The 25966-nt window shown below is 43.1% G+C and overlaps 1 protein-coding gene across 14 annotated transcripts in view; it reads left to right on the top strand.

Moving 5' to 3' along the window:
- Nucleotides 1–25966, top strand: part of dlg1b (discs large MAGUK scaffold protein 1b) — a 181344-nt gene that overhangs the window by 67647 nt on the left and 87731 nt on the right. For all 14 annotated transcript variants that reach the window (XM_060906437.1, XM_060906436.1, XM_060906435.1 and 11 more), the window contains exon 4: nt 24750–24914. In XM_060906437.1, coding sequence (XP_060762420.1) covers nt 24750–24914 — 165 coding nt within the window. The remainder of the gene's footprint in view (nt 1–24749; nt 24915–25966) is intronic.

The following is a 25966-nucleotide window of genomic DNA, read 5'->3' as shown; positions in this document are numbered from 1 at the left end:
AGCTTCAACAACACAGCGGCTCGGCATAGCCTAACCTTCACCGAGACTTGGTGCATTTACATTCGGGGTTCCTTCAGAGTGCGTCGTGCGCATGCTTGGGACCCAGTCGCTATGGGAAACACCTGATGCCGATTTGAGTGCAATCAGCACGCGCATATAAGGACACTGTTTTCATGTAGACTTTGCAAGTGTTCTGTCAGGTCTGCGGCGGTAGATGGATGTAAATACAGGAAGAGTGTTTGCTTGTTTATTGGCAGGCATGATATTTACAAAAACAAAGCGTGAGGCAAGGTCAGAGGAACAAAACACCAATGAAAGCAAAACATGAAGCAGAGTATTTAATCAGTCATGAGCATGGCTAGAAACAAACGTGACTATGATAATACTTCGCAAAGCCTCTGTGAAAACAGCGTCTTTGTATGCGCCTGCTGATTGCATTCAAATCAGCATCAGGCGTTTCCCGTAACGATTGCGTCTCAAAAGCATGCACAACATGCTCTGCTGGTTGAGCTGTGCCAGACTCGAGCACACGAAGGCGTGATGGGCAAACGTTCGCCATGCATCATCACTAAAATGCCTCATTTTCATCGGTAACTCATTGCAAAGCATCGCGAGCTGTAGAGTGATTGTAACTTTCGGGACAGAGGCCCCGTCTTGATTACTGGAACGGAGCACAAAAGCCACGCCCCTTATACTGTGAGGCCATGCCTTCTTTATCTTAATGCGAATGAGACGCAGAAGATATACCGCCGTTACAAGGATTTTCGTTTCGTTGTTTTGTTTACTGGGTCTAATGGATACAAAGGCCACACCTTTACTTTAACAGGGAATGATGGGCACGCAGGCCACACCTCTTTTTCCTTTATTGGGATTGATGGGCTGCTCTTTTACTGGTACAGAGATATAGAACCTACACCTTCTTTGCCAAGAGTTATTTAATAAGGTTTTTAACAATGGGGTGGACAAATGTATCTTTTTTTCTATTCAGTGTTTTTATCGATTGATGGATTGATCTTTTAGGCCAGCGTTTCTCAACCTTTTTTCAGTTACGGCACCCTTCAGAAGTATGCAAATTCTCAAGGCACCCCCGTATAAAATATACGCAGTCACGCTGACCATACGCTGACCCCGGCAGTGACGATGTGACATGGGAAAGGGGACTGTGAGACAAATTTTGATGATGCATGAGGCGGCGATGATCTGCATTAGTGTAACTATCATGTTTTTGAATTTTAATTCATTTTATTTATTTCAATATTAGGATATATAATTTTTTGACGGCACCCCTAACGAAGCCAGACGGCACCCCAGGGTAGTCTGGCTAACGCGACAAAGCTCTATGAGCTATTGGTCTGGCCAAGATATTAAGCCCAACTGTTTCCCAGAGCCCGTGGTTGACCCGCCTCCCTGAAATGCCTCAGTTTGCTACTGGTCGAAGCCAGAAAAGGCTGTGACGAAGCTTAAACCAATCACATCATTCTTTCCTCTGACGTATGCGACGCGACGGGGCTAACTGGTAGATTAAACTCTTACCGAAGCCGGTCGGGAGCAAGGCGAAAACGTCCTTCCTTTCAATAAATACCTCCAGGGCTGCTCTTTGCTCCGTTTTCAATGAGAACTTCCCGTTGAATGCTTTCAATACAGCATCTATGTGTAATAGATGCGGAAGCGTGAATGAAGCGCTTCCGGCATAGATTCTGTAAACAATCTATGGCTTCCGGTCGCAGTTATACTATGTCAGTGCCTTGAACACGCCTCTACCCAGGGCCGTTGGAGATGCTCAAAGTTGATTGGTTCCCGATTTTTCGAGAGCTTGGAAGAGCTGTAGATAGCTTGCCTGGCCAGACTAAGCTCGCAACAGGCCCTCGTGTTGCGTCACGCTTAGGATGGGCGGGCCCAGGCTAACCCCAGGGTACCACGGCACCCTGGTTGAGAGAGGCTGTTTTAGGCTAATATGCAGTGGGGTGGTTTTATTTATTTATTTATTATATTTTTTTTCCTCAAACATTTTTCTAGGTTCATTTTGGCTACGAATGAAACATAGCCAGATAATTAATTAGACTGGCTCTGGCTGGTATTAAAGGCGATTACGAGTCGCCACCTCTCGGTTAACTTTTGCCATAAAATATTTCTCATTCCTATTGATTTTCATATTGAATCTGAATCAAATCGTTAGCTTGTGAATCAGAATCGAATTGAATCAGGGCCTCTGTGCTAATACCTAGCTGTAGTTTTTAAAGCTACACTAGTAATAAATAGTTGTATTAGACTGTATTCATTAGCCTCCTAATGATTAAAAAAAAAAATCTCCAAGTCCATTTATAACGTTTTTTTTGTTCCTTTATCTTTTGGTGTCTGTGTTCTATATTTAACTCACTGACTCTTAGTTTGATGTAATGCACCATCATGGATTATTTCTCATGACTAGTTTTAGACTTTATTGAAGGAATTCTATGTGAGGAGCCTTGATTCTGTTAATAAGAAATCGGATCTGTTGTGGCGAAACAGCTTGAAGTGTCTAGAGAGCTGTGAACTCAATTCTGCCTGAGCGTTTCTGGCTATTTCTGTCTGTCGGTTCGTTTTGTCTCCTGTTATGTAGGAAGAGTCGCGTCAAAAGGTCACAGGAAGACCGACCAATCGCAGTCACTAGTCCTTTTCTCTTGTTCTAATTGGCTTCTCAGGGTTCACTCCGCCCCCTCAGACGTTCTCCGGTTCATGTAAATGTTCTTGAAGTCCGTTCATGAGCCCACCTCCCACTCTGAACGCTGCTGTCCCTGAGGATATTTCCTTTCATTCCTTCTCTCTTCACTCTCGATCAGGCTTTGTGTTTGTGGTGTCCATATGATGGTAAACCCCACGCGCTGCCACGGCTTAGTGCTCCTCCCACATTCCTGTCTTCTCCGCCTCTTTTCTCTTCGCGCTCACAGCCGCTGCACTCTGTGTCTCTCCTGGGGAAAAGAGCCAGCTGCCTCTGCTTCGCTTCCCTGAGAGCTGGACTTGAGACAGAAGAGCTCAGCGCGCACACAGCATGGCTCCCACGGGGCCGTAACATAAACACCTCCACTCTGACGGACAGCTGTGAAGGAAAGGCACGAGCTGGAGGGAACACTCTGTTTAGTAAAACGCCAGAAAAGACGAAGAAGAAGCTCTCAGACGGAGAGAATCGAGGAGAAGTCGCCTGCTGGATGAAGGAAGCAGTCTGGCTGTCCTTCCCCTGGCGTGATGGAGTGATGCGAGGAATGAGGGTGGATGGTGAGAGCGGGGAGCACCAGCAGCAGCGGAGGTGGAGGAGGAGGAGGTGGAGGAGGAGGTCGGAGGGGAAGGAGCAGGCAGCGCTCCCGGCTCAGACGCGTCTCCGCCTCCTCGCTGGCCGAAAATGTCAATGAGAAAATGTCTCCCAGCATCAAGAAGCTGGACTGCTTCTCGCCGATGCTGTGCCACTGTAAAGTGGCCTGCACCAACAGCACCATCTCCCTCATGTTCGGCTGTAAGGTGGGTGCACGCCACAAACCCCACACCAGTTGCTTGTTTGGTTATATGTTTCTGAGCTCCATGACAGATGTGATTAGGTTCTCGCCTGGGGAGCGTTTAATCGAGTGCCAACAAGGCCAGACTGCTGAGAGGGAAGTCCGAGGAAAACAGTGAGCAATCGTGTTGCTGTTTGGTGACTAATCCTCTTAATTCTCCACTTTACCTGAGCCTACACAACTTTAATGGATGTGTTCTTGCACTTAAAGCACTAAAAACACCATGGTCCGTGTTTATTACTGCAATATTTACAGTATCAAACACGCACAGTGTTGTTGCTTTTAGGAATGGTGTTTCTTCATTATAGCATTTCAACATGAGGCTCAGTTTCAGGTAAAGATGATGGTGTCAGCCAAATTTTTAAATCCTGGGACTAAGACTTGGCACAGTTCCTGTCATATCAGCATCTCACATGTGAACAGAAATGGGAACGTCGGAAAAGACGTAACGCAACAAGAAGAGAGGTGTCTGGAAATTGGAGCAGTTCAGAAAATGAAGAGCTGTTTGTGAATGGTACAGTCCAAGGTGTCATTTGTGAGCCAGTCAGCATCAAGCATAGAGAAAAGCAAATTCTAGTGATTTTTAAACTGTAAATTCCATTAAATTATTTTATTTATTTATTTTTAAATGTCACTCTGACTGTAACTTGGACTGTGAGTTGGCCTAGTGGCCTGTGAGTTGGCCTAGTGGTTAGCGTGTCCGCCTCTCGATCAGGACATTGCAAGTTCTACTCACGGTCAGGTCATACCAAAGACCATCGTAAAAATGGTACCTACTGCCGTCTGGCAAGACACGCTGCAATACAGATGCGAATGAGGGAGTCAAACTCTCAAGGTTACCAGAAGACCCGCCCCCCACTGTAACTCTAGCCATGTAATAGGCGATTACATGGCTTGGCTGTGCAATAGGCCGAGGGAAACGGAGCTCGGCGCCACCCTATGTGCCGTATGGTATGGGAAAGGACTTTAGACTCTGACTGTAACAGGATTTTTAGGGCGAGTGTGAACGTAAGCGTCCTGGTAAAATAGTGTTTTAAAGATGCAAGTGTGAATGAAGCAAATTCTTTAGCTGGATTATTGAAAGATTTTCAAAAATATTGGTATGTTATAAAACTAATGGATTTAAGGACTTTAATTTTATTTTTCCCCCAGTATCGCTCCAGAACGAAAGTTCTCATCTCATTATCTCTAGCCGCTTTATCCTTCTACAGGGTCGCAGGCAAGCTGGAGCCTATCCCAGCTGACTACGGGCGAAAGGCGGGGTACACCCTGGACAAGTCGCCAGGTCATCACAGGGCTGACACATAGACACAGACAACCATTCACACTCACATTCACACCTACGGTCAATTTAGAGTCACCAGTTAACCTAACCTGCATGTCTTTGGACTGTGGGGGAAACCGGAGCACCCGGAGGAAACCCACGCGGACACGGGGAGAACATGCAAACTCCGCACAGAAAGGCCCTCGCCGGCCACGGGGCTCGAACCCGGACCTTCTTGCTGTGAGGCGACAGCGCTAACCACTACACCACCGTGCCGCCAGAAGGAAAGTTATTCTTAATAAATATGGTGGAACAATCTATTTACATAGTAAAAATGCTTTTATGTGACTTCCACCTTCCAAATACATGTAAAATTGGATTTTTGTAAAATGAAACGAAAAAAATTAATAAACTCTGGCCTTTAAATGTCCACTGCATGATAAAAGATATTTTCCATCCACTTTCAATTCAGTCTCCTTTTACCTCACTGCATCAAAGACGCTGTGAACATTTAATTGTATCTGTTTTGTTTAGAATTGCAGTTGTCCTCATGACTGTAAAACTTTCCATGTGCATCATGATATACGGTACATTCACCGGCCACTTTTTATTAAGAACAACCATCCATCCATCCTGCGGTTTTATTTGACGTAGTTCTCTAATCGGCCGATCCCTTAACAGCAGCACAGTGCGTAAAACCATGCGGCTACAAATCAAGAGCTTCGGTTAATGTTCACATCTTTCAAACATCAGAATGGGAAAAATTGTGATCTCAGTGTGTGACTTTCTTTCACTGTGGCATGGGTGTTGGTTTGAGCCAGATGGACTGGTTTGAGCATTTCAGAAACTGCTCCTGATCTCCTGAGGTTTTCACACACAAACAACAGTCTGTAGAGTTTACACAGAATGGTGCGAAAAACAAAAAACATCGACTGAGTGAGCGACAGTTCTGTGGGTGGAAAAAACGCCTTGTTGATAAGAGAGGTCGGAGGAAAATGAACAGATTGGTTCGAGCTTTTTTTTTTGGGCCAGGAAGGATATAGCAACTCCTGTACAACCGTGGTGAGCAGAAAAGCATCTCGGCATGCAGCAGCAGAAGACCACATTGGGTTCCAGTCCTGGGAAGAACAGGAATCTTAGGTGGTGTTTACATTAGACTGTATCCGTATCGTTTTCGTCGCGGATGCACTGTCCGTGCACATTAAAACGCCGGAAAACGACTCCACAGGCGGAACAGTTTGAATCCGCCAGGGCCCACGTATTCAACCCAGTACGTATCTGATCCGGTGCTGTGTAAACATTGAGGAACGAGGATACGCAGTGCTGAGCTCTAGCTGACGTCGTCATTGGACAACGTCACTGTGACATCCACCTTCCTGATTCGCTGGCGTTGGTCATGTGAATGAGCAATACAGGAAGTGTGTTGAGGAAGTCATTAAGTGAATGAGCAATACAGGAAGTGTGTTGGTTACCGTAGCACTAAATAGTCTTGTTGTAATCGCAAAAAACGGCCGTTCTGCGAGGTGAAGAGTGTACCGAACAGTGTTAGATCCTTCTAGCATAAACACGAAGGCCATACATGGTGTAAAAAGGCGTCATTGTAGTACCAGTACCGCCGATAACAGACTGGCATACTTCATTTTTTTTTTTTTACAACGACATCCTTCCACTTGCAAGTGGTGAGTGACTTGCGCATGCCTGATATGCACTGGGATCATGTGACGTGCCATCTAATTAGTCATGTGATTAGTGTATCCGTGTATTGGCGTTGCTGTGTGCACGGGGAACGGTTTTGTTGCGGGCACAGAAATTGTGTGCGTGTACGCGAATCGTTTTAAAAACGTTAATCTGATGATCCGCTGATTCGAAATAATGTAAACAGGGCCTTACAATCAAGAACAAGTTCCTATTAAAGTGGCCAGTGAGTGTATATAGGTTGAGTATCCAGCTGGCCTTTTTTTTTTTTTTTTTAAATTATGGGAAAAACTAAACTGAAAAGGAGAAATATTTTTGATAAATTCTAGCAATAAATAAAAATTTAAAAACTCAGACGATCAGAACATCTGTGCTGCAGGGAATAATAATGAACACTAGCCAAAGGTCAATCCAGCGTAATCCAATGGCCAGTTCGTTCCAAGAATCAAGAGGATAATGTCATGGTGAAAGTGGCACAGATGTCAACGCAAGATCCAACACTAATCACATAAGAGGCCTAACACGTATCTGGGACTATAGATCAAACCCCTGAAACGTGCGATATCCTCTGCTCCTATGATCAGTCATTTAAATTTGAGTGTTTTCAGCATGTTCCACTGTGCAGATAACACATGGTCAAGGATGAGGACACCAAAGTGGATTGACATGACCTACGGTCAATAATTATCCAAAAGTTTGTGCACCCCCACATTCATCACGTCACACTCGTGCTCATTGTTGACTGTTTCATTCCAGATTTATTCCCGTTATATTGCTGTTATACGCAGCTTCACTCTTCTGAGAAGGTTTTCCACAAGATTTTGGTCTGTGGCTGTAGGGACAAGTGTTCATTCAACTACAAAAGCATTTATGAGCTCAGACACTGATGTGTGAGGAGGCTCCAGTTCTAGGTCATCCCAAAAGTATTCAGTGGGGTTGAGCGATCAGGGCTCTGTGTAGGACACTCGAGGTCTTCCACTCCAAACTTAACACACCATGTCTTCATGGAGCGCACTTATACATGTTTGAGTCTCTTGGTTCCACTGAAGTGAAACTGTATTGAAAGAGCTTACAGAGACGTTCTGTACAATTGTGCGCTTCTGACTGTGATATTTTGAAGAAGAGCCACATGGGTGGATGGTCAGGTGTCCACGTACTGTTGGTGTGCCTGATGAAGAACATTACCGACTTTGCTTCAAACTAGCAGCAAAGCAGCATCCTCTTCTCCAGGAAGTTCAACTGACTGAACTGCATGAACTCGAGACAATTCATGAGCTTGTGTGGTGATTCCAGAGCTGACGAGTTTATACTGACTGTGAGGCTGTTAGTAATGCTGCAGGATTTAGCTCCCTGAGCTGAGACGACAAACTGCATGCAACTGGAATGAAGGAGAGAATGATTAGTGCAGAAGAGGACTGATTAAAGGAAGAGTGCGAGCCATGTTGTCCTACAGAACACAAGTTAGCCAGTTTCGCTAGTTATCTGGTTCCAACCTCCTCTCCTTTCGCTATGCTCAGTTTAGACCATTTGTAATATCAGCAATTATCTTGTCATACAGTACCGTTAAAGTCTTAGGCACATGTAAAGAAATGCTGTCGACCAAAAATGGATTAAAAGTAATGAAATGAAATGTTTTTCAACATTTAAAAAAGAATACCATAAACAGTAATCAGCAAGACATAATAAATGAAAGTCAGTATTTGGTGTGAGATGAGATGACCCTTTACTTTATATTTGGAAAAAAAATGTTTAAAAAATAGTCTCCGGTCCAGTGAGAGCAGTTTTATAAGGAAATGAGCTGAAGGTTTTACTGAGCATCTAACAGAACCAGCCACAGTTCTTCCGGATGCTTTGACTGACCGTCACACTCGCGTCTTCATTTTGCACCAAAACCCAGTAGCCTTCATAATGTGTTGTGGTGGGTTTATTTATTTATTTATTTATTTATTTATGGATCTGAAAAATGGGCTTTTATGGAATATGCTGATACAAACCTTTTGTTTTCTATAGCATTTACTTTTGTGCTGGGGGGAACCCTCGGATGTTTGGAACTCTAAAATGTTTTTTGTACCAACTCGATAATGTAGAAGTCGTAAATAGAAATCTATAAATAAAGTTTGTATGGGGGGAAACCCCAAACAACATGGGGTGCCTAAGACTTTTGCACAGTACTCCATCTTATTATCTCTAGCCGCTTTATCCTGTTCTACAGGGTCGCAGGCAAGCTGGAGCCTATCCCAGCTGACTACGGGCGAAAGGCGGGGTACACCCTGGACAAGTCGCCAGGTCATCACAGGGCTGACACATAGACACAGACAACCATTCACACTCACATTCACACCTACGCTCAATTTAGAGTCACCAGTTAACCTAACCTGCATGTCTTTGGACTGTGGGGGAAACCGGAGCACCCGGAGGAAACCCACACGGACATGGGGAGAACATGCAAACTCCGCACAGAAAGGCCCTCGCCGGCCACGGGGCTCGAACCCGGACCTTCTTGCTGCGAGGCGACAGCGCTAACCACTACACCACCGTGCCGCCTTGCACAGTATTTGATATTCAGAATTTTAATACGGACTAACTTGCAGCTTAAGTAGTTTAAAAATGGTGAAACTTCCTCTTTTTTTTCTGAAAAAAAAAGACAAGTTACATTTTTTATTTTTAGCCTCTGTGAGACTCTTTTGTCTCTACGGCTTTAAAACTGCCTATATAGTATATTTTATAGAAATGTCAAATATTGAGATTTTTGTTACAACAAAAGCACTCTTAAGGTGATGATGCACAGGGCAGCTAATTAGGGCAACAGAAAATTGGCAACAACCAATCAGATAAAAGCAGCTCTCAAAAAAATAAATAATAATAATCATGAGCTGCCCATTACTTTTAACTTGATGTAAGAGAGCTAACGTTATCCCTACATACCGTAGCTAGTGATAACTTTCAGCGAACAATGTTCGCAAAAACCACTGCTAGTTAGCTAAATCCCATTCAATCTCTATGGAGCGGCAGTTAGCTAACGGCAGTTTATACTTCGCTGGGGAAAAAAAAAATCAATGTCGTAATTACAACCTGAGCACAAAAAAATAGATTTCTGTTGGTTTTCTAAGCATTTGATGAGGTAAATTCACCACTTTGTTGGATACCAGTTGTGTCTCTTTCTTTGCTCCACTGCTGTTGAGACGCCGCCATCTTTGTTGAAAATTTCCGAAGCTCTCGGGTGGTCATGTGATTTGCTGCTCGCATCTTAAGAAGTTGCCCAAAACTATCAAAATCGTTCAGGTAGAAATGATGTTGCCCAGGCTTAATGAGGAAAGTGTTGAAATGCAATTGCCTGGCAACACTGCCCAAAAAATTGCCCCGTGTATCATCACCTTTAGGATATCCATTTGATACTCAACTCACTGCCACATTCATCAAACATTTAAAAAAAAAAAAAGCCTCTAATTTCTCTTAAGTTGAATTATAATGTGTAGGAAGAGTGTAACCCAACTAGCGTGTTGCTATGTTTTACAACACTGACTAATTTAACTTTTTTTTTTTTCCCTGAATATTTTAATTAGTTAATTGCAGTTTAATCATTTTCCTTCCATAATTTTGTCACAGATACTGTCTCCTTTTCCCTGCCATGGAGATCTGTGATCACTGAGCAACACAATGTGTATAGTATCAGCTCATATATTTATAAAAAGACTGATATCTAACCCACTGCCCTCTATCGTGAATAAAGTATGTTACTCCACAATAGCGCTTTTTTATTATTATTATTTTTTTTTTTTTTACTTCTTCCAAAAGGGTCAGTTCAATCCATTTATGTAACCGATTCACTGTGATGCTGCCAATGTGTTTAACTGAAAGACTTTAAACTGAATGTCAGTGTTAAATCTCTAATTCACCTTATAATCCCACTCCATCACTCTATAAAGCCACGCAGTTTTCTCTAACTTCGACTGTACTCGATAGCTTTTTATATCCAAAGGTTATAAAGACCTTTTCCAAAAGCACATGGGATCGTTTGTACTTGCAAATGTGAGTGAAGTGCTTTAGTTTTTGGCGTCCTGCCCTGTTTCAGACTGATGGCATTTCTGGCACAGAGACAGTCTTCCCCTGTGACTCGTCCACGTTCTGGGTGTCTCGAGTTTTCAATTGGGTCTCAACAAGAGCAGTATTAACTGATTAAACCAAATCGTATCCAAGCCTCCATATTATGTGGATAAACAGCATTGGTGTTTTTGTCACATCATATTCAGGTCTCAGGCTTGAGAAAAGTCTGTACATTGAACATCAGCGCCTATTTAAAAAAAAAAAGTTTCCTTTATTATTATTTTTCTGTTTTGGGTTTGTCCATGTGTCGTTCCAAGATTCCTGTAAGTGCGAGATCTCGAACGAGCAGTCGGATGTTTGGAATTAACCAGCAAATGAACTGATTTATATTTTGTGACCTTAAGGTCACAGTAAATTATTTTTTAATAATTAATATATATTTAACGATTAATAACTACTACTTGAAGGGCACTCGGACCCCTGCCAAGGCCAAATGCTGTATCTCTCAATGTTGGTGAAAGTAAAACTAAATTTTTGGACCCAACCCATTACTCAGGTCTGCTTTGGCCCATGCTGCACTCTTCCACCAAGTTTCATGTAAATAATAATAAATAGCTTTTCTTCAATAGCTTTCTTCCTTTTAAAGTACACAAAGCTCCCTCAACTCGGAGTTCAGCACATGGTGTCAAAATCAAAATGCCTTCTTACAACACCAACAGTAACCAAATGGCTTAAACTGTATTTAACAATTATCCGCCTCAGGCTCCGTGAATATCGGTGATTTATTATACATCCAGGACACTTTTTCAATGGAATAAAAATGTGTTCTAGTCCAGTGGCCCCAACCCCCGGGCCGCGTACCGGTCCGTGGGTCATTTGGTACCGGGCCACACAGAAAGAATAAATAACCTGCACTATTTCCGTTTCATTCATTATCTGAGTCTGAACGATGTTTGATTTTGAAAAATGACCGGATTCTCTCCGTTACATCCGTCTATAACTCACGCTTGACCAGAGCATGTGAGCGGAGTGGAGCGGCGAGAATTTCGGTCCTCGCTCACGGAGGTGGTCGCTCCGCTCGCTCCCCGCTCAATGTCGCACCATGCCACTTCGCCCGTTACCGCTCAGCGCTCCACCAAGATTGCATCCCGCTCCACTCCACGCTCGCTCAAAAAATATGTGCATGCATGCGCGTAGCACTTCCCGCATCTCTGCCCTCTGTCCCCCGCACTTTTTACAGCCATTACAACCACTTAATTAATTAACACGTGGAAACGCGTTTTTCCGAGCCGCCTCTAAACTCATCATGAGCAGGTGGAGCGCAGGTGGCAAACAAACACCGCTGTCGTTCATTCTGAGCCACGTTGGGCATGCTTCAGACTCGTGATGTGAGCGGTAACGGGGCGAAACTGGAGCGGGCCATTGCCTCGCTCCATCCTTCCCATCCTTGAAAAAAAAAAAATCCCGCTCCGCGCTCTTTTCAAAATTCGTCCGCTCCACTCACATGCTCTGCTCTTGACGCATGTCAAGACGCTTATCTCAGCGACCAAGAATGTTGGAGAGAGGACATTACTCATGTTATGTTGCTGACACGATGTTACGAGGATGCTGCTAATAAAGTTGCACACGAGTACACAGTGGATTCACGTTTATTACTATATTTAGAAAATACCACAGTTTATCCACCACACCTTAAAGGCTGGTCCGTGAAAATATTGTCTGACATCAAACCGGTCCGTGCCGCAAAAAAGGTTGGGGACCGCTGTTCTAGTCCCTTCCAGCGGGTTTCATTCAATTGGTTTGACAGCATGCAATATTGTTAGCATATCGCTTATCCTGCGTGTATTACATCACTCTACCCAATGAAGAATGAGCGCTGAATATGGTTTACGATATTGCATGGTTGTCAAGACATGTCAGAGATGTTAGTCACTCGCTAGCATGGAAGTTTTGCAATTTGTAAACAAACATGGCCGCCAGGTTTGCTTCGTTAAATGCGGAAGATTTAGGGCCCATTTACACGAGGACGCTGTCGGGTAAAAACGACTAAATATTTTATCGGAAGTGCCTTTCGTCTACACGGGGACGGCGTTTCCGAGGCTGAAAAACGGAAAAAATTGAAAACGCCTTCCAGAGTGGATAAGTTAAAAACAGCCCGTTGCATATCCGTCTAAACTACCCAATACGCGAAACTCTGCTCGGATCTGCTCACGTCGGGTATGCGTTTACATCATATACTGTACATGCCAGCCCGGGAAGTAAGAAAGTAAGTAAAAAAGTAAGAGCATGTCTGATTACATCGATCCAACGAACCTTCAAGCTGCTCTGGCAGCTTTAATAAACGTCCAGGAGTCCTTCGAACATCTATACCGAATCTGCACATATACCGTTAATGAACAGAGGCGGGTATAGTATGCTCTTACTTTTTTACTTACTTTCTTACTTACCATAGCCAGAGTAGTCAAAGTTTTCGCGGCGCAGATGTGCAGATCAGACAAGACGGAAGACGTTGCGCATGCGTGCAGACATAGCGGAGGTCTTTCACAGCACCACTAAGCCGCTTGGCATGCACATCCGATTGAATTCCACACATTTATGCATCACCGTATAGACGCAGATTTCCTCCTTGAAAACGGTCGTGTAGGCGCGGAAAAAAGTGAGAACGAAAACGGACTTTTGCGTTTTTGTTTCAGACCATCCCCGTGTAAAGTGGGCCTTAGAGAGAATTTGAAAGAGAAAGACGCATTGGACACCCGAAAGGAACGTGTATGTAGTATAATAATAATATTGGCTGGCTTTTTTTTCATGGTATATCAGATGTATTCGATTCAGCTAGCATGATATTGAACTTTGTCTATGGAATATATCTGATATACCACTCAGCACCAGCCAGTATTATTTAAATAATAACTGAAACGAAGTCAAGGTTATTATTCACCGTTGTTCACTGAGCCTGAGGTGGATAATTGTTTGTGTAAATACACAGGTGATGATTATTTTTAAAGAAATCGTATTTAAAAAATTTTTTTTCAAACTTCAAAAGCACCATGTAAATGTAATAACTTTGCAGCACAGATTTGTCACTTACCTACGCTGAGTCACATAAAATACTTTTATTTTGAAATCGATAAAATAAATCCCGATTCCACCTTACCTTTTGAATAGTTTTAGATCAAACCTTGTAGCATCTTTAGTGCTTTTAAGAACAGCATTTTCTTTCATCATTTTTGATTCTTCTTCATTTATGGTGATCAAGCGATCGGCCGCCATTTTGCTGAGTCGCTCGAGGTGATTATCGAGAAATAGTCCGAATCTCTCGACCGATCAGTGCACAATTTTTCTATCATCGCCTCTGTATTTGTAGTAAATACTAGTATTTTGTTCAGATCAATCAACTTACAGATGAATTCACTTGTTAAATTGTTAAATCTATCGCACGGACTCTCTCTACTGTTGGCTGATGAGATTGTTGCTAACGTAAGACTCGCATGGAGGCGTCCCCCCCAATATTGTAACTTGAACGGACGGTTAAAAAAAAATATTGTAGTTCTGAGTTGTGATTTTGAACGCAGCAGTGAGCACAGCATCAGCATGAAAACCAAGCTAATGAATTCTTCAGAATTGCATCATGAGGTTTGGGTTTGTGTTTTTAAGAAAAGAAAATTTCACTTGCAGCTTTGGTCTTAGAAAATATGATTGGCAATATATTTCTTTAACCTTTTAAAGGTCAACATGGAGAAATGGACACGGATCATAATCATCGCAGGGTTTACCTTTAAAGACGACGACTAATGGTTCAGATCTCATTCTACCAGTGACAGGAAACCGAGATAAACCCGAATTACCAAAGTGATTGAATTGTGAATGTTTTTCTGATTAAACTGAAGGTAATGTGTCCACATGACACTGACGTACGAGGGATTTGCTGCAGCGTGTTGGCCTGCTCCTCTGCTAAATACCAATTTCTTCGTCAATCGTCCTTTCTCCCGGGACACACTGGCTGCATGCACGAGCTCTATTTTTAGCTGCATTGCAAGGCATGAGTTGGATACGGATTTCTTTTTCCCTCCTTTTTGTGGGGGGTGCACAGTGTTGTAATAATTAAACAATAGAATGACAGAGCAGAGTAAGCCCTGTCTTTCATGTACAGGCATGAACTCTCAGCACAGAGTAACACGGTCATGGTAGCTGAAGAGCCACGGTTCACGGTACAACACCTTCCTAACGTTAATGAGCCGAGATTGACACTTCTGTTGTAGATTAAAACAGCTGCTCGTTCTCTGAGCTAAAGGTGTTGCGGATTTGACGTCGTCATAACTCATCTCATTATCTGTAGCCGCTTTATCCTGTTCTACAGGGTCGCAGGCAAGCTGGAGCCTATCCCAGCTGACTATGGGCGAAAGGCGGGGTACACCCTGGACAAGTCGCCAGGTCATCACAGGGCTGACACATAGACACAGACAACCATTCACATTCACACCTACGCTCAATTTAGAGTCACCAGTTAACCTAACCTGCATGTCTTTGGACTGAAACCGGAGCACCCGGAGGAAACCCACACGGACACGGGGAGAACATGCAAACTCCGCACAGAAAGGCCTTCGCCGGCCACGGGGCTCGAACCCGGACCTTCTTGCTGTGAGGCGACAGCGCTAACCATTACACCACCGTGCCGCCCGTCGTCATAACTGCAACATGCAAAATATTTATCATCTTAAATGGCACCCTTAATAACCAGTTGATAAAGATTGATGAAAGAATAGCAGGCTTATGTGAATAAGTTTTGTTAAATGGGTTAAAATCTGTAAGGTGGTGGTTATTTAACCTTTTATGGAAGGAGTCTCCAGTGTCAGTGATTTTGTAAGAGTGTGTAAGTTTGCATCATCTTCAGGACTGAGGAGTTTGTGATATTTGGATTCTCTGTAACATGGCGTTTGGGGTTTTGTTTTCGATTACAGGTTTTATTTCGTCCTCGGTTGGTTCAGCAACACGCTCTGCCATTTTTTTTTTTTTCTTCTTTAGGGTTTTTTTTTGGTGGTTGGCAAACCAATTTAAAGGTGCATTACTACCACCAACTGAGCTGGAGTATGGAAAAGGAGATATTTTGGAGGGGGGCGGACTATATTCTTTTAGCTATTTCTGTTTCTTTAAATACTTGATGACAGTGATGTATCTGACTTGATGCTCTCCGTCATTTTGTTTTTCTCTACTCATGGTATATGAGCTGATGTCCTAGTAGTAGAGTAGCCAATCGGAGCGTGCGATTGCTCCAGTGAATGTGGATAGATTAATTAAAAAAAAACAACACTATGTCATTCTTTAATTAGTAAGCTTGTCATTATTTACAAATTGCTGTGGTGAAAGAGGAATAAAACGTTACAGTACTTGACACAGTAACTCCGCTTTATCACACCAGTCCACTGTTGATTTATTTTCCTACAACAGCACACCCTGTCATGTGTCTTCACTCTTCCTGGTCTATTGAATCCGCTTTTGTATGCCTATAGTTAGGAGTTGACCTATGAGGTGCTTCCCCCCCGAAAATATAAGCAAAATTGCTTTAGAGCAGGGTTTTTAGTCCTGTTTAGGAGAACAGAGGTTTATTTATTTTATCTCTTTCCCCCCCAACTTTCAGCCTAATGCCGCTTTTCCACTACCAACGCGGCTGAGTTGGGCTGAGCCGTGCCGTGCTGAGTCGAGCTGAGTGGGGCTGTTGGAGTTGCATTTCGACTACAACCGCGCTGAACCGTGCTGGCTGGAAGTGGGTGGACACATTGGGTGGAGTTAGCGAAAGTGGGTGGACATCAGGTGATGTCGTTAGGCGGCGCAAACAGTGACATCAGTGGCCTTTTAAGCGGTAGTCTCACGACCCGGATAGTAAACAATAAACATGGAGGACATGGAGTCATTAGTGTTCCTGGTCTTGGTACTGTGGCTTGTTGTCACCGACAACGCCAACAGATACTGGCAAGAGCGTGTAGATGAGGCGAGGCGCATAAGGCTTCAGAAATTCTCGTAATTCTTCTTCTTCCGGGTTTACGGTGTTTACAGATCCCAGCGTGCTCGCGGGGCATGTGTGGGCATGTGAGGACACTCCTCCTCATCAATCAGTGCACAGGGGAGTGTCTCCTCACGCCCCTAGCCCCACTCGGCTCGCTTTGGCTCGCTTCAGCCCCACTCCAAAACCGTGCGAGTTTTGGGTGCTGAGTAGGGCTGAAGCGAGCTGAGTCGTGCTGCTCTAAGGTAGTCGAAACGCGAGCCGTGTCGGGCTGAAGTGAGCTGAAAAAGGGTAGTGGAAAAGGGCTATAACTGAACCAAGCTTTCAGTAGCAGGAGTAATACTAAGCACTGCGCACATAATGATAAATCGTGATACAAATTTATGGTGATTCAAATCACTGAAATTAAAAAATGAATGAAAACCTGATTATCATCAGGCTTCATAATATTTTTCCTACCAGCAATTATGTTGTTTAGACAGCGGAGTCGCAGGAATACACGTGTAGAGTTTCTCCTAGAAAAACTGGAAAGAGTAGTGGCCCCCGAGTGCAGCGAGGTGCAGACAGTATACTGCCGTAGACAGCGTGTAAGCTGGGAGGTCCTCGAGCATGTTCCCCTGGAAAATTTAGAACTATAAGGGTTCAGAGTTCATTTTGTAGCTTCTGGTGACATCTAGAGCTGATTTTTACCAGTTCAACAACATGTTTGGGGGGAGGCTATACTTTTACTGAATTCCCACCTTAAAACCAGAAAACAAAAAGTCAATACAATACTCACTTGCGTCTCACAAGCAGTGTCCTGTTCCAGAGGAGACTGCAGTTTATTTCACATCAAACAAAGTGAATGGTGATGCAACATGGCACGAGTTGTTCAAAATACTGATCATTAAATTTTGGCAAGAGTGCAGATGACTAAATATTCTCACTGTCAGACTCTAGCTGGTCAGCAACATGCAGCGAACTATCTGTTGCAGTCTCACAACGATGGTCTGCCACTGTTGCCGAGTTGTTTTCTGCAGTTTTCTTTGGGAAAAACTCCATAATTAAGCTGTGACCCATCGGTGTTTTGCTTACTCATACCTGGCTTGAAGGTGCCACCATTTTTGCATAAATTACCTATGAATATTAATTGCGTATCGCTCGTCCAGTCAATGCGGGATACTGCACACAGCCAATCAGTGTGGAATTCCCCTCTTTGACATCAGCTGTGAGCTTAAGTCAAGTTCAGAGCCATGGGCTTACATGGACTGTATTGATTGATTACCTGCTCAAAGGCTGCAAAACACATGCATGGTGATTTTTAGCTTTATACTGTAGGCCTAAATTGTAAGCGTTGCTGCGGCGGTTTAATGGGTAGTAGCATGTCATTAAGCGTACCAGTCAATAAATTAAGCGTAGCAGGGCTGCTACAGCTCCGGTTTCCCCCACAGTCCAAAGACATGCAGGTTAGGTTAACTGGTGACTCTAAATTGACCGTAGGTGTGAATGTGAGTGTGAATGGTTGTCTGTGTCTATGTGTCAGCCCTGTGATGACCTGGCGACTTGTCCAGGGTGTACCCCGCCTTTCGCCCGTAGTCAGCTGGGATAGGCTCCAGCTTGCCTGCGACCCTGTAGAAGGATAAAGCGGCTAGAGATAATGAGATGAGATGAGGGCTGCTACACTATGATGCTTTAGAGGAAACCCTGCATGTGACTTCACTCTAGGTGGAAGTAACGCAGCTCTAATGCCGCGAAAACACACACACCCCTAAAGTGGAAAAGAGCTGTTCAGGGATGCAAACGGCGCGCCTTTTGGCGGATGCCGCCTTTTTCACGGCTGTCTGGGGGACTTGTGTGAATCGCGCAGATCCGATGAGTGGTTTTGTTTTGTTTTTGGGGGGCGGGCGTTGGAGTGCACACGTAAAGCCAATTGGCTGAGCGCCATTATCTGCTGCTGGCTGCACTTCACTGCACGCGCAAGGATTTCCATCAGTCCAACGTAATTACGCAAGTTACGTAATTGGCTTTATGTGAACAGCTTTCTGATTTACTGTTTTCATGGACTGTAACGGCATTTGCTTATTTAGTAATTTTAATACAGAATTTACTTTGATGAAATTATAATCAGACACTCCAACGCCCCCCCCCCCCCCCAAAAAAAAAAAAAAAAACCCCTCATCGGATCTGCGCGATTCACACAAGTCCCCCAGACAGCCATGAAAAAGGCGGCATCCGCCAAAAGGCGCGCCGTTTGCATCCCTGGCTATTTGACTCTTTAAATCGATTTAATAAGAAATTAGAGCTCTCTTTTTACAGACTGCTGAAAGATAAAGAAAAGAGAAGCAAATGGAGGAAGAACAAATGTTTATTAAGAAAAGACCTATTTGTTATTAACTTTCTTCATTTTTAATAAAAGGAATATTTGAGTTAATCGGCTATATTTTACTCAACTTCACAAATGTGGGTAAATAATTATTGTTGATTATGAAACTGAAACGAGTGGGTTTTTTTAATTATTATTTTACAATAGTAATATTCAAGTTGATAAATGTTGGGTTTTTTTCATAATAAAATTTTAATCTTTGTTTAAAAAAAAAAAAATCATGGGAAAATCGAATCGTGAACCCAGTATCATGAATTAGATGAATTGCTGCTTGCCTGCCAAGCTCCAGGTATTTTCCACGCATGTTTGGCATAAGGATGAGGGCTAAATTCTTCAAAGTCTGATTTAGGAGCTACTAGTGTAATTTCCTGCTCAGTTTCTGAGAGACCTCGCTATTTAAAATTTTTTTTTTTTTTTTAATTAATTTATTTATCCATATCGAATCCATAAAGAATTCAGCCAGACCCCAGATTTGGTGTACTCTCCAGTAAACTGCTGTTTATGGATTTATTATTCAGTCTAGTTTAAACTAGGACATGTTTCGTGTTCCTGTTTCATTTCTCACCTGTTTTTATTTTTGATCTTTTCCAGTCCTAGAGCTGAAGGACTGTTGGCGTACGTCAGCAGGAGCCACCACATTTCTAGAACACACTCTCGTTTTCAGCTCTCACGTTGGCGGAATATTCTCCGTGGGTCATTTGGAAGTGTGGGCAGAGAGCTTACTGAATCATTTCCAACTCCTAATGACGTAGGAGCAGGTGGCGTGTCATTATTTTAATTCGAATTTAATTCTCCCTCTCGGCACACACGAGTTCTGAGTTTCACTAAGCTTCTGAGATTTTTGTTTAATTATTAAATAGTGAAGCTGTACAGGATTCATTCACACTTGACGCCTAATCAGGGTTGTGTTATGCTTTATAGCTGTGGTGTTCTCACTACACGAAGGGGTTGTGTACGTACATGAACGCAGCTGGGTCGGTTTTGAGTGTCGAGCAGTTTTCCGTAATCCACAGCGGGCCGTGATTCAACGCTGAGTGGTTGCGGTTGCCTGGAGATCCTCCTCCTCCTCCCTCTTCCTCTTCCCCTTCGTGTGCTCATCGAGAAGCCGTTCTACCATTTTGGTCATGATCCAATGTTTAGAACGTTTAGCTGAATGACAGTCTTTTGATGGCTCATGTTTGGGTCTTGGTTATAGATTTTTCTCCTGAAATGGAGAAAAAAAAAGTGTAACTGTAGTTATAGAATAAATTATTTTTTTGCATCAGACAGCATGTAAGGTCCGATCTAGAGCTGGAATGTGCAGGAAAATGTAAATGAGCTTTAACTAACACTGCGTGAATATCTATAGAGAAAACTTGTCAGTAGGCTGGGAATCCTGTTACCATGGCAACCTCAGCCATCCCCTAGTTGTACGGGGAACGGCTCATCAGATATACGTACACGCTCACCGGTGTCGGATTATACCACTGTATTACGGGGGAAAAAAGGGGGTGGGTTTTAGACCTTATCACTAGAGCTCTCCAAAGGAAAGGAAGGGAGGGGGTTTGGAAAAATACGTGACAGTTTTCACTCTCATTGAGCATTAAGAAGCATCGAAAGGGGAGTTTTAGTATATAGAAGTTGTGTGTTTTATTTTCACATCATTTTTAGGTTTTAAAAAAAAAGTAAGCTGGCCTTTTTTTTTTTTTTTTTAATAAAAAATTGGTATCTTTTTACAGCAAAAGTGCTTGGCCCTCTAATCGGTTGTAGTAGTAGTACTTTAGTATGTACAGTTATAGTCTGTCGAGCATGCTTTATTTATTTCATTTTTCATCTCTGACACTAGATATTTTTTTCATCTATGCCAAAAGAATCTTGTTCTTCACCGAAGATGAATATGCATGTTTTGTATAAAGAGCTCATGAACATTTGCGACGCGTCTGCCTCCATCATTCGCTGTACATAATTTACTGCTCATGCTGTTATGTAATATAGAAAGTAAGGCACAGCATGGACTTGATATGAGCTCGTCACCTTTAAAGCGGCGTGCTGCGTGTCCAGCTTTAATATTATCTTAAATGTAAGGAATACTTGGTGGGTCTCTTATAGTCTGGCTAACGCGACTTCAAAGCTCTACGAGCTATTGGTCTGGCCAAGATATTCAGCCCAACCGTTTCCCAAAGTGCGTGGTTGACCCGCCTCCCTGAAATGCCTCAGTTTGCTACTGGTCGAAGCCAGAAAAGGCTGTGATGAAGCTTAAACCAATCACATCACTCTTTCTTCTGACGTATGTGACGCGACGATAGGATTCTCGCTGGGCCCCATTGATTTGGCTACTAGCGGGGCTAACTGGTAGATTAAACTCTTACCGAAGCCGGTCGGGAGCAAGGCGAAAACGTCCTTCCTTTCAATAAATACCTCCAGGGCTGCTCTTTGCTCTGTTTTCAATGAGAACTTCCTGTTAAATGCTTTCAATACAGCATGATTCTGTAAACAATCTATGGCTTCCGGTCGCAGTTCTACTACGTCACTGCCTTGAACACGCCTCTACCCAGGGCCGTTGGAGATGCTCAAAATTGATTGGCTCCCGATTTTTCCGGAGCTTGGAAGAGCTGGAGATAGCTTGCCTGGCCAGACTAAGCTCGCAACAGGCCCTCGTGTTGCGTCACGCTTAGGATGGGCGGGCCCAGGCTAGGTCTCTTAAGCTTATAGCTCTTTCCGTGGGCGGCACGGTGGTGTAGTGGTTAGCATGGTCGCCTCACAGCAAGAAGGTTCCGGGTTCGAACCCAGTGGCTGGCGAGGGCCTTTGTGTGGAGTTTGCATGTTCTCCCCGTGTCTGCATGGGTTTCCTCCGGGTGCTCCAGTTTCCCCCACAATCCAAAGTTAGGTTAATGTGGGGCGGCCTTGGGCTGAAGTGCCCTTGAGCAAAGTACTGAACCCATGACTGCTCCCCGGGCGCTGTAGTATGGCTGCCCACTGCTCTGGGTGTGTACGCGTGTGTTCACTGCTTCAGATGGGTTAAATGCAGAGGATGAATTTCACTGTGCTTGAAGTGTGCATGTGACAAATAAAGGTTTCTTCTTCTTTCATACACTCCAGTTAAACACAAGCAGATAAACAAAAGCCAGATAATTCATTTGCTCATTAATTTCTCACTGTTTTATAACGACAAAACAGTAAATTAAAAACGGATCCCATTTTCTTTACATCACTGCATACCTGACGTGTTTTATTCAACATCTCCAGGGACGATAAGTGCAGGTTTCTGTAATGTAATGTAATCTAATCCGTTTCTCAGGCATTCATCTCCATTTCAGATCACGTTGAATTTTTTAAAGCACAAGATGTCAGGCCTCTTTCTGCTGTGATGGAGGGGAGTGTATTTATACAGATGATATAACCGACATCTCGATATGTGATTGCTGTAATGAGCTGATGTACAAAAGATAAATTCATTGTGACTTTTAATGTACAATTTTTTTTTTCTTTAAGTAAAAAAATGGCCTTGAGGAGTGTGAGGTGATTCAGTTTCTTTGCTGAGACTGACTGGTACATACATGTGGTGTTACTCCTTCATTGGACTGACATCATACACCTCCTGTACTGGGACTGACAGGTGCAGAGGCCACGCCTCTTTCACGTCTCCGGACCAGGGCTAATATAGTTAACAGAACCAAGACTAAAACTCGCAGCGAAAAAAATTATTTTATTAACAAAATAAAAATGTTTTTTAAAAAAACCTATAAAAAGTACAGTGAACAAATTCAAACGAAATAGAATTGCAGGTAGAATCAGCTTTGTTACCTCTGCTAACTTTGTTGGAAGTCGTCATGTTTTCATCTGGGTTGTGTTGTTCTGTAGCTCAAAGTATTGAATCCATTTTGATGAAATATTGAGGAAATGTAATCCATGGGCCAAGGAACAATTGATTTTAGATTTTTATGCAAATCCAGGTATGTACGTGGATCCAGAGTTTATATATAATATGGTTCCAAAACGCAATAAACGCCCAATTTGGAAAATTTTAAACTCCCGCCACCAAACCATCAGCAATTATCATATCTTACTCTTACCATATTCAGTTTTTGCTAAAACGCGATATCTGCCATTGATTTACACACTGCATTACGGCCTTTCATTCCAAAACGCAACAAGTGCCATCACTGATTTTTCTCAAAACCAGACATCCATTTGGCCAATCAGAGGCCGCTATTAGTGTGAAGTCTTCCAAGATGGCTGTGCCCATGAAGTAGGAAATCGCGTCGTCACTTCTTGCATTTATTGGACAATTTTACGCTGAATTATTCATATTTCGATAAAATAAAAACAATCTATAAAATAATCTGTAATGAAAGAAACCGTTAAATGCACTTTAAATAGAAAGGGATATGTAGCATTTGGGGGGGGGGGGGGGGGTGCCGTGCCGTGCCGTGGATATGTAGTGACTTGACCAAAAATAAATAAATAAATTACTCGGTTCAGTTCAAAGCTGTTAATTAGTTCTGGATTTCATTTTTGAAGTTGATTATCATTAAGGACTTAGTCAATAAATTTTAAAACAGGATACAGTGGTTTTCCTTTTATCACTTCCCGTAATCAGAAAAAGTAATTTTTCTCAAAACAGTGGAATTGGATATATAGTGTTTTGGAACCAAACTCTTCATATATAATTTTTTTTTGTGGTTTGTTCCCAACATAAATCAAAAAGTAGTGAATGGATTTGGATGAAATTTGGTGGACAGCTTTAGTATTGTCCTAGGTTCAAGTAATTTGATTTTGAAGTTGATATGTGGCTTGGCAGAGGTATGAACTCCAACAAGGGCCCTTCTAGTTTTCATTTTTTGTTTCATTTCCGCCCTTGCTGCTTTTGGTAACAGAAGACAAGTTCCAGGAGGTGGCAGTAGTGCAACGCTGTAAAACTTCAAAGATGATGATTGCTGTGCAATACCTGAAAAACTAAAGCTAACACTAGAACTAGTCAGTTCCTCAAATTACAGTAAGCCCTCAGTATTCGCGGGGGTTAGGGACCGAACAAGGCCGCGAATAAGCCAAAATCGTGAATACTTGTAAACCCCCCCCCAATAAAACTGCTCTTTATGTAGCACACGGTACTCTCATTGATGCCGTAGTGACGAGCCACTGCCGCAAAACTCTTCCCTTCCTTTAGCATATCGCGAAGTCCTACCTTCTCCTGCAGCGTCATTACCTTCTTCTGGCGCTTAGGTTCCTTGGCAGGAGCCTTAGAAGATGCAGAGCGTTTAGGAGCCATTATAGGGCGTAAAAATTATTCAAAAATACCAAGAACGCACAACACGTGAACAAGTCTGAACTACGGGAACCGCGAGACTGTACTGTACAATGCGTTCATTCGTATGAGCCAATGAGCAGCAGCCCGCCATTCAAACTTCAGCCAATAGCGAGCGAGCATTCGGCTCCGAGAATGTAGCAGTGCGTAAACGTTCGATATGTTCGCCGCAAATGACTGCGAATCGCTGAGATTTCCGCGAATGTATAGGAGATATGTTCTATATAAAATCCCGCGAATACTGAACCGCGAATAGGCGGGGGTCTACTGTAAACTAAACTGAAGTGTAAAAAAAAAAAAAAGAACTTCACAACTACAGTATAATAACTCTGAATGGGACTGATGTCTCCAGAAGTCGTTCCTCCTTCATTGTGACTAATTCCGAGGCCACACTTCTTTCACTAGGACTGAAGTTTAAAAATGCCACACCCCCCTTCATTTAGATTGACGGTCACAGAGGCCAGACTTCTTGTAAGACTGACTTGACTGACTGTGTACAGAGACCACGCCTTGTTCATGAGGAGTGACTGATACAGAGGCCGCCTCCTCACATTTCCTTTTTGTTTTCTTCACAGAAGTACAAACACCACGATGAGGACGGGTCTCCCCAAGAGCAGAGCTCACCTCAGCTCACTGACGAGACTCCCGGCCCCGAGCTCGTCCAGGTGGCCGAGAAGAACATCTCGCAGCTCGAAAACGTCCACGGCTATGTGGCCCACGCCCACATCTCCCCCATGAAGGTAAAGCACGAACCCTGACTCAGCTGATCTGAGACGCACGCCTGTTCCAGCATCAGTCCTGTCCAAGTCATTATGTAGCTGTTACCATGCCACACATACACACTCAATGTGAGCCTGTGTCCTGCTGTGCATGGGTGGAAAGAAAAGCTCACAGACCCAGTACCAGTTTTGTATCGTCAGCTTTTTTTTTTTTTTTGGTCCCCACAACACTGAAGCCTGATGAAAACCTGCTGTATAGTCTCAGAGCCGAGGTCTTCAACAGGGATGAAGGTTTCACCACAGGGGGTCTCGATCCCCAAAGCAGCTTTCTCTACATATGTACAGGGCATGTTTCTCCTTTTTCTTGAACCCCAGAGTGTGTGCAGCACGTGTCGTTATTAGCATAGCACAGTTAATAACAGGGGAACGTATGGTACATTACCAAGAGCACACATCTGCACAAGGGTCTGATCTGAAAATAATATCCAGCTGTGCTTTCACTTCTGGTCTAATAGCATGTGCTGTACGAGGATAAGTCAAAAAGTTCTAAAACAGATGTATAATTTCAAAAGGTGTGAAAGACATCCCCCAGAATTCTGCAAAGAAGGAATTCTTTGATGGAAACACCGCTTGCAGAAGTGTTTAGACTTAAATGGAGGATATGTAGAGAAATGGCTTTATTTTCATAAATAAAGACTTTTTTTTTTCAATTTGTCTTGGAACTTTTTGACTTCGCCTCGTATGTATAGATGGACAATAAAAATGCAAAAAAAAACTTTTAAAAAGGACTAAAAATAATTATTATTATATGGCATTATTTAATTTTACTTCCGGTTAAATCGTGCGCTCTGATTGGTTCCTCAGCAGGCAGAGTTTTCCCTGAATGACTAACAAAAGCAAAAAGATTAATTGGAAATCCATTTTGTTGAAAAATAAACCAATGCAGATTATATTTTTATCTTTGTCAGAACGTTTGTCATGTATTACTCGAGTGTAGAAGTAAATTCGGTTTTTAGCCATTTATTCTGTATGCGAGTCAACGATGTTACAAATATGACGTGACTGAAAGCAGC

Source organism: Neoarius graeffei, chromosome 23, assembly GCF_027579695.1.
Source record: "Neoarius graeffei isolate fNeoGra1 chromosome 23, fNeoGra1.pri, whole genome shotgun sequence".
Lineage (NCBI taxonomy): Eukaryota > Metazoa > Chordata > Actinopteri > Siluriformes > Ariidae > Neoarius > Neoarius graeffei.
Note: the sequence above shows the minus strand (reverse complement) of the source record. Positions and strands in the feature narration are given on the sequence as shown.